Here is a 9,197-nt window from a genome sequence, read left to right as displayed (position 1 = left end):
TAACATACAACATATTTACTGTGTAGACATGAAACTGTACATGTGAAGCTGTAGAATTATATGAAAAATAACTTTTAACAATGGTAGATTTATACAGTGATTGCAACTTTTTATAAAGTGTGTGCATATAGAGCAGTTTGTGTATTTTTTAATAAAGTTAATCACTAGTTTTTCCTCCAATATTATGAAAACTTTCAGCCGAGTTCAAAGAATTTTACAGTGTGGGCCAGTTATGGTGGCTCACACCTGTAATCCTAGCACTCTAGGAGGCCAAGGTGGGTGGATTGTTTGAGCTCAGGAGTTCAAGACCACCCTGAGCAAGAGTGAGACCCCATCTCTACTAAAAATAGGAAAACTTAGGCAAGAGGATCGCTTGAGCCCAAGAGTTGGAGGTTGCAGTGAGCTATGATGATGCCATGGCATTCTACCCAGGGTGACAGCTTGAGACTCTGTCTTAAAAAAAAAGAAATTTTACAGTGAACACCCGTGTAAGTACCACCTGAATTCCACCATTAAATTTTACTATACTTGCTTTATCACACATCTGTTCATCTATCCATTCCTTATTCATTAATGCATCTTATTTTTCATGCATTTTAAAGTTGCAGACTTACCGATACTAAATACTTCAGAATGCATTTCATTAATTAGAGCTGATTATTGGTTTGCAATTTTTTAATTTTTAGGCAAAATTTACATACAACAAATGCACATATCTTAATTGTATGCTTGCTGGGTTTTGACAAATGTGTATACATTTGTAAATAGTGTACAGATCTCTTCCTGGATGATCCAGGAAGAGTAGCAGGAGACTTAGGGCATCCAGTGCATGGTGGGACTGGAAACCTGGGGTTCTCTGATTACCTCACCAAAAAATCAGAACTAGAATTTTGTTTTTTCAAATCCTTTGTTGCTCAATTGAAATTAGTATGAAAAGTCTTCTACCCTGAACAATTTGTACAGTGGGCCTACGCCTACAAAGCTGGGTAGGCTCAAGTCTTGTCCAGTGCATGGGGCTAGGATTAGGGCTGGGACCAAACTGTGTGGCTGGAGGCAGAGAATCCGGAAACATTTCTTTTTGTAACTTAGGGTATCAGTGGTTACCGTGGAGTGAAAGTCAGGCAAAGGCTCCTGTAAGACATATCAGGGTAAGGGGGCTCCATGTCCTGTGTCTTTGAGGAACAAGCTCCAGCAAATGACCCTTGGGATTGAACAATGGCCTGGAAAGGCACTTGGCTCTCATGTACCTCAACTTCCTGTCTTAATGCCTTGTTTTATTTTTATTACAGCATTTAGGAAATTTTCTTGCTCATTTGTTTATTGTCTGTCTCTCCATCCAGAATGTAAGCTCCTGAAAGCAGAGGCCTCTTCTGCCTTATTCCATGTTGTGTCCAACACATGCTCTGCCCTCAATAAGTTTTGTTGAGAGAATGACTCATTGTTCCATTTACTAGATGGGGAAAGGAGGCCCCAAGAGGGGAAGTGACTTGCCTTAAGAAACAGGAGTCCTTTATCCCCATCTTCCAGCGCTCAGATGCAGTCCATTGCTCATGAATCCTATGACTATTGGGGCATCCGTGGGTGGCTGACAAGTCCCTACTTGTAGGTGTGCACATTCCTATGGGCTGGGACTAAAGCAGGACTGGGAGCAGGATAGCTACAGCCCCTCACTATGGTCATCCTGGGCATAGGAAGCCTGCCCCCTCCTCTCAGTTGTTAGCTCTCCTTTTTCAAGGAGCCCTTTATTTTGGGATGATGCTGATGGAGGTGTGGAGCTCTTGACATCTTCAGGAGCCAAGTAGGCTAGGAGGCTAGGTAGGTCTCCACAGGCAGGCAGCTGAGGAAGGGACTGTCTTCTCCCAGTGGATACGGGATCTATGTGGTAGCTGAGCTGAAGGCTCCCACCCAGGATCTCCAGGGTGGGTCACCTAAGACCCTACCTATCCTTAGAAGTTCTGCACAGACACTGCAAATGCTGTGACCACTCCTTGAATAGCTTTCTCAAGGAGAAATAAAGAACTTGCATTTCTTGAGAATGAGTTCCTTGCATGGGCAATGTGTGGCTCAAAGGGGTAGGGCACCAGTCCCATATGCTAGAGGCGGTGGGTTCAAACCCAGCCCCGGCCAAAAAAAAGAAAAAGAATGAGTTCCTTGCCAAGCTGTAAGTGTCTTATTCTAAGTACATCCCTGGGAGGTTCCAGGAAGGAGTAGCAGAGGGAGACTCAGGTGACTGGAAACCTGGGGTTCTCTGACTACTATACCCTAAAGCAGCATTTTCCCCCAAGTGTGGTCAGATCTGGTAGCGTCTTTCAGATGGTCTCAAAGATGAATACCTTTTGGATTTTGCAGGAGCCGAGAGCCCTCAGAACGGTTGTTTGAGCTGGCGTAGAGATAAAAAGAGCAGGAGGGAGATTGGTGGCACTCAAAATGGTGCAGCGGTTGACATACCGTCGTAGGCTTTCCTACAATACAGCCTCTAACAAAACCAGGCTGTCCCGCACCCCTGGTAACAGAATTGTTTACCTTTATACCAAGAAGGTTGGGAAAGCACCAAAATCTGCATGTGGCGTGTGCCCAGGCAGACTTCGAGGGGTTCGTGCTGTGAGACCTAAAGTTCTTATGAGGTTGTCTAAAACAAAAAAACATGTCAGCAGGGCCTATGGTGGTTCCATGTGTGCTAAATGTGTTCGTGACAGGATCAAGCGTGCTTTCCTTATTGAGGAGCAGAAAATCGTTGTGAAAGTGTTGAAGGCACAAGCACAGAGTCAGAAAGCTAAATAAGAAAATGAAGGGGGTTTTTTGAGTAATAAAAATTGAGACTGAAAAAAAAAAAAAAAAAGATGAATACCTTTTTTTAATTTCTTTTTTTTGAGACAGTCTCACTATGTCGCCCTTGGGAGAGTGCTGTGGTGTCACAGGTCACAGCAACCTCAAACTCTGGGGCTTAAGTAATTCTCTTGCCTCAGCCTCCCAAGTAGCTGGGACTACAGGTGCCCGTCATATCACCAGCTACTTTTTTGGTTGTATCTGTCATTGTTCTAGCAGGCCCCGGCTAGTTTCAAACCCGCCAGCCCCAGTGTATGTGGCCTGTGCCCTAACCGCTGATTATAGGTGCCAAGCCCACTTACTTATTTTAATAGCTATTTTAATTATATTAGAAAATGTAAGTAGTATGTCAAACTCTTTTATAGTAATATAAACAAACTCCAAATCAACCAAAAGAAACAAAAACAGTGTAGGTTGGATGTAGATAAGGCAAAAAGTAAACTGGTGGAATTTGGTCCTGGGGCCCAACACTGCCTTCCTGGCGACCTGGGTGCCTCCTGCACCCACAGTCATTATTTTTCAGGGGTTCTTCACACCATGAGTTCCGTTTTTTCACTTTTCTATTCATTCCATAGATTGACTTCCTCCAGAAATGTGAATGTGTGGTATGGAAGAACCTGCTCTCACTGGCTGCCCCTGGGCTCTGATTGTTAAAGAGGCTGGGCATGTGGCTTCTGAACCTTTGGGCTATGGTCAGAAGCACCTTGCTTGGGCAGTTGCACTGACACCTCTGGGCTGGCCCTGCTGAGAGGGAGAAAGGGAGTCACAAGTACCACTCCAGGAGGAACTTCCCTGCTGGGGATGACCTGAAAGAGGCCCACTGAACCCTGAACCCGTATTCCCAGGCTGCCGCTCTGGTCTGTATGGATGCATTTATTCCACAAATATGTCGGGGCTCGGTGGAGAGTGCATAGAGTCCTGAATTGGCGACCCCAAAGAAGTTGCGCAGATGTGAGCTCCTTCTCCTGTGCTGAAATGTTGCCAGCCATGAAGAGTTTCCTCAACCACAGACCCCCACGGGCGCACAGAATGTGGGACTCTGCCCAGCGCGGGGTGGGCTGGGGAGCTCAGGGGCTGTCCGGGCTGGAGAAGTCTCATCACCACCTATCCCAGGCATCGCAGACTCTGGATCTTCGATAAAGGGTCCTTCCCGTAATCTCCATTTGCTCGCTGCTCTGCAATCTGTCTTTAGCCTGCAATCCCTCAGTCGCTCGCCCTGCGCAGCATCCGAGGGACCTCGCTGGGGGCCGTAACCGGGACAAATGTCTCATTCGCCACTCATCACGACTGTGCAATCAGCTTTCAGCCGCAGACACCCACGTCCTGCAACACCCGAGGTGCGCTGCCTGGTAACCAGCTGACGCCCGAAGCACAGACCCATTGCTTCGGACCGCTACCCACTGGACACGGTGCCGGAGCGCCAGGAAGGGGGTCGGGCGGCCTTTCGGGCACGCATTCCAGGTCCTCTCTGCTCTTTGAGCCTACCCTCTATCCCGTCAGGCCTATCGCAAAAGGCGCCCCCAACTGTAGAGCACCACGTGTTGTGCTTCTACCCAGTTCCGTGGCGAGCCAGGCCCCAGTATGCGCATCTGGAAAGCGGGGGACATTTCCCTAGTGCTTGGGTGGGGATGGCGTGGCCTAACTTGATGTGAGACGGCGCCCACGGAGCCATGGCCCGTTCTAGGGACTTTGGCAGGCACCTCTCTACCCAGTGAGATCAGTCGTCCTTTAAATACCTTGCAGCAATTGGGGGTGGTGGGTGAGTGAAAAAAAATTTTAAAAAAGCCCAATGGATCACGTTTGGAGTGAGATGGAATGATGACTTTCGAGTTCCAGGGTGCCTGGTGGCCAGATGTTGGTGTAGCTTGAGCCTGGCCTCACTTTCCGCATCTGTAAACTAGGAAGAAGGCTCAAGTCCAGGAGCCTGGGAGTGTAGAGACACAGAAAGCACAGGTGCACCGGCGGCTGGTCCTGCCGGAGTCCAGCTTCCCGGAGAAATGGGGCGTTGTGAGGCTAACCCATCCCTGCGATGGCGAGACCCGGGTGTGCAACTCCGGCGGGAGGGTGAGCTCTCGGAGTCGCACAAGGGCGGGGCCCGGGAGGTCTGGAGACGCCCGTTCGGTGTCGACCAACCAGCGCCTACCTCTGAACGGCCAATGAGCACGCGCCTTACAGCCAAGGCCGGGTCGGGAGTGAGGCTGCGGCGAGTGCAGCGCTGACAGAGACCCGCGCGCGCGATCGAGCTCGGACCCCTGGCCCTTGCCGCCATCACCTCAGCCAACCCATTAAGCCGCTCAGCCGCATCCCTTTACCATGGAGGCGAGGCCGCCGCCGCCGCCGCGGGGCTTTGGGCCGCGGGCCGGGCGGCGGCCCTAAGGGCGAGTGGCGGGCCGAGACGCTGCCGCGGAACCGAGGCGGAGCCGCTGTCCTGGTTCCCAGCGGTCCCGCCCAACGCCGGACTCAGTGAGTGTTCGCGGCCGCCGCCGCCCGTGTGGGCTCTGGAGGTGGGGCGGCTCCCGCGCGCGGGTGGGAGGGCTCCTCGGCCGGCTCCCAGAACCCTCCTGCCCGGGTAGAACCATTAGGCTTCTGTAGTGGGATCTTGCATCCCTTCGCGGTCCGCAGCGGGGAGGGGGTCCCCGGAAATGTGCGGGACCCGGCGCCGGCCCCTCTTGACTGTCCAGGAACTTTGCGTGCGTCCTCCTGAGACCAGGCCGGAGCGCTGCCATAGTTCATTCTGAAAGAAGAAACTTAGAACAGCGACAATAGAATTCGCTCACGTCCATCTAATGGGAGGAAAGAGGAAAACTCCTGGCATGAGAAAATTCTCTTGCAGTGACCAACTTTCCTTTTCTTTATGGTCCCTCTCCCTACCCCTGGCAGGTCTCCTGGGCCCCTCTCTTTCACGCCCACTCCCAACTGTTGAGGCTAAGAAGGGAAATAGGGGCTCAGAGCTGCCCAGAATTCAACATGAGTCAATTGGTAATGCAGAGCTCCTCCCTTTTTGCTTTCGGTAAATATAGCTTTTTGGTGGGGGGTGGGGGGGATTAGTTCCTAATTACATTTTTTTTCCTTCTTTTTTTAAATGTCGTCCTGGGTAGAAGGCGGTGGCGTCACAGCTCACAGCAACCTCAAACTCTTGGGCTTAAGCGATTCTCTTGCCTCAGCCTCCCAAGTAGCGGGGACTACAGGCACCTGCCACAATGCCCAGCTATTTTTTGTTGTAGTTGTCATTGTTGTTTAGCTGGGCGATTCAAACCCTCCAGCCTCGGTGCATGTGGCTGGTGCCGTAACCACTGTGCTATGGGCGCCAAAAAGCCCCTAATTATATTTTCTGAAGGTAAGAATAAGAATAGCAGAACACTTCCAGTGTTGAGGGTTTTTTTTTTTTTGAGATTAATGATGATATTCGTAAGACAAGAAAGAATGTTTAAAACCTTAGGTAGAGTGAACGCCTTCAGAAGGCTTTGCCCAGGCTCGGCGCCTGTGGCTCAAGCGGCTAAGGCTCCAGCCACATACACCTGAGCTGGCGGGTATGAGCCCGGCCGCTGCCAAACAGCAATGACGGCTGCAACCAAAAAATAGCCAGGCGTTGTGGCTGGCGCCTGTAGTTCCAGCTGCTTGGGAGGCGGAGGCAGGAGAATCACTTGAGCCCAGGAGTTGGAGGTTGCTGTGAGCTGTGACGCCACGGCACTCTACCCAGGGCGACAGCTTGAGGATCTGTCTCAAAAAAAAAGCCTTTGCCCAGGTAGTGATTCTGGCTCTGAAACCAGATGCATCTCCCTAGAGTTCACTTCACTTGCCACCTGCAAGCTTTGAGGCAGCTGGAAAAACCAGAATATGGTGGGCGAGAGTACTGACTAGGAAAGGACGAACATCTTCCTGCTTGGCTACTCCTTTCAAAAACAGAGATCTGATGCTATCACTTGTTTACTTAAAACTCCCTTGCTTTCCTTTTCCTAAGGGATGAATGAAGCCTAAAATACCTTATCAGGTCATGCAAGGCCCTTGAAATCTTGCCTCAACTTACCCTTTTTCTTTTAGCCTAATCCTTTAATTCACTTTCCCCTTCTTAGCTATTCGGAGCTACTTGACTGCCTCTTCACATGTTGGGATGTTTTTCCTTTATGTAGTTCCCTTTTCTCTCCACCTTTACCTGCCATGCTCCATCTCTTCCTTTAAAGCTCATGTGAGAAGCATCTTGAAAGTAAGAGCTGTGTCTTATTCACCTTTCCTTCTCCCAAGCTGGAAGAATTCTTCCCAGTTAATTGTCTTTTAGGCCCTTTCCCATCTCTTCCTTATGCTTTATTTTGTTTACTTCCATTTATCTACTTCCCAAGAGAATTTTTGGCTTCATGCGGGCCTGCTTGGAGTGCCTGCTTTTAGTACTTCTGATTCCCTGTCTCCCCTGTTTCCATCTCACCCAGTCCCATAAGTAGTCAATACGCAAGAACTGGTAGGTCTCATATCTCACTGGCCTCCAGTCTGCTACTGTCCCTTCAAAGGCTAAAAGTCCCTTCATCTCTTTTTACTTCTGCCTGCCCCTAAGTGGCATGGCTGATGTGTGCATTGTAAGGCATAGTTGGATCAAGGGGCTGTTCTCTGGCTACCTTTCAGCCACTTATGTATTATCTGGGTGAAATACAGAGTCAGAAAAGCCAACATTCTGACGTAAGTACGTTCATGTGCCTTCCGTTTGCCAGGTGAGATGGTTGGGGTCCAAAATAAAAGTGAGGAAGTCGGCTTGGCGCCTGTGGCTCAAGCGGCTAAGGCACCAGTCACATACACCTGAGCTGGCAGGTTCAAATCCAGCCCGGCCCACCAAACAACAATGACAGCTGCAACCAAAAAAATAGCCGGGCATTGTGGTAGGTGCCTGTAGTCCCAGTTACTTGGGAGGCAGAGGCAGGAGGCTCGCTTGAGCCCAGGAGTTGGGGGCTCAGTTGCTGTGAGCTGTGATGCCACGCACTCTACCCAGGGCAACAGCTTGAGCCTCTGTCTCAAAAAACAAAAAGTAAGGAAGTCACATTCTTACCTTCAAGATATCTCAGGTGCCATGAAATAATAGTAATAGCCATTGTCTTTTATTTGCCTTGTGACAGACTATATATGATAAATGCTTTCCATGAATTCTCTTCATTTAATGTTTTCAATAGTCATGTAGAGTTTTATTTCTGATCTACAGGGTCAGAACCTGAGGCCGTACAGTAGGCAGATGAGGGAATACTTAGCATTTGAGTTCTGGTGGTCTTATTTCCAGAACTTCTTCGAGGCTGTGCAAGGAATACTCCCTCCCTGGGTGGTCTAGGAAAGCTTTTCTTGAAGGGCTCTTTGGGTCATGAAGGACGTATAGGAGTTTGTAGTGGACTGCCACACACAGGTAAGAGGGAGCAGCACAAGCAGACTTGGAGGTGGAAGGAACTCTGTCCTTGAAGAACAGGGAAGCAGTTAAACATAGCTGGATTGGGTAAGAGTAGAAGATGAGGTCAGTGTCAGCTGGAAGAGTTTGGGTACTGGAGAGCTACTGGAGGGTTTAAAAGAGGTCAGGGACTTGGACTGACTGGGTTTTGAAAAGGTCTTTTTGGGGGAGCATGAGGCCAGATGTAGATGCCCTTGCAATTCAGAAGGCATTGGCCATGCCCCACAGAGGTAGGGGATCACAGCCTCTTAGACCCTGCTCAGCTTGGGGAAAAGATAGGCATATCAGAGAATTTAATTCCAGCAATATAAAAAAGGGCATATGGAGAAAAATAAATGTCCCTCCTACCTTGACTCTGAGTTTCCTCTCCCCCAACCTCCCCAGTGATTGCTGAAGTATCTAGACACTGTTCCTTTATCAGTATACGCCTGCTTAGCCATACTTTTCCCACCATGATACATACCTTTACACCTTACTCTTTTACTTACCATATTTAGGAAATCATTTTGTATCTATCTATCTATCTATATGTATAATAGAGTTGTTTGATTCTTTGCATTGATTGATTGATTGATTCTTTTACTTAATTTCCTTGTATTTGTAACTAATATTTGAGTCAAACATTTGTTTCCAGGTTTTTCTGGTACAGCAATACAATGAATGTCCTTGTATATACTTTGTTATATGGTCATTTGTAAAATTATCAGAACAGTATACTTGGCTCGGCTCCTGTGGCTCAAGAGGCTAAGGTGCCAGCCACATACACCTGAGCTGGTGGGTTCGAATCCAGCCCGGGCCTGCCAAACAACAATGATGGGTGCAACCAAAAATAGCCAGACATTGTGGCGGGTGCCTGTAGTCCCAGCTACTTGGGAGGCTGAGGCAGGAGAATCGCTTGAGCCCAGGAGTTGGAGGTTGCTGTGAGCTGTGATGCCACGGCACTCTACTCAGGGTG

General features: G+C 49.0%; 2 protein-coding genes across 6 annotated transcripts in view; both read left to right on the top strand.

The window, feature by feature from the left end:
• Nucleotides 1-2,369: 2,369 nt before the first annotated feature.
• On the top strand, nt 2,370-2,814 carry LOC128574025 (60S ribosomal protein L34). The gene has a single exon (XM_053574645.1). It carries the CDS (start codon nt 2,428-2,430, stop codon nt 2,779-2,781), a length of 354 nt encoding a protein of 117 aa, XP_053430620.1. The 5' UTR covers nt 2,370-2,427; the 3' UTR covers nt 2,782-2,814.
• Nucleotides 2,815-3,392: 578 nt separating this feature from the next.
• The window catches only part of PTPRA (protein tyrosine phosphatase receptor type A), a 203,475-nt gene continuing 197,670 nt past the window's right edge, over nt 3,393-9,197 (top strand). For all 5 annotated transcript variants that reach the window (XM_053574772.1, XM_053574769.1, XM_053574765.1 and 2 more), the window contains exon 1: nt 3,393-5,289. The gene's annotated coding sequence lies outside the window, so the exon portion shown is untranslated. The remainder of the gene's footprint in view (nt 5,290-9,197) is intronic.

This window comes from Nycticebus coucang, chromosome 21 (genome assembly GCF_027406575.1).
Source record: "Nycticebus coucang isolate mNycCou1 chromosome 21, mNycCou1.pri, whole genome shotgun sequence".
NCBI classification, from domain to species: Eukaryota; Metazoa; Chordata; class Mammalia; order Primates; family Lorisidae; genus Nycticebus; species Nycticebus coucang.
This window is presented reverse-complemented; position numbering and strand designations above follow the sequence as displayed.

Excerpts from the sequence above, each read along its gene's own strand:
- LOC128574025 (XM_053574645.1), top strand. The coding sequence starts at position 2,428 with ATGGTGCAGCGGTTGACATACCGTCGTAGGCTTTCCTACAATACAGCC.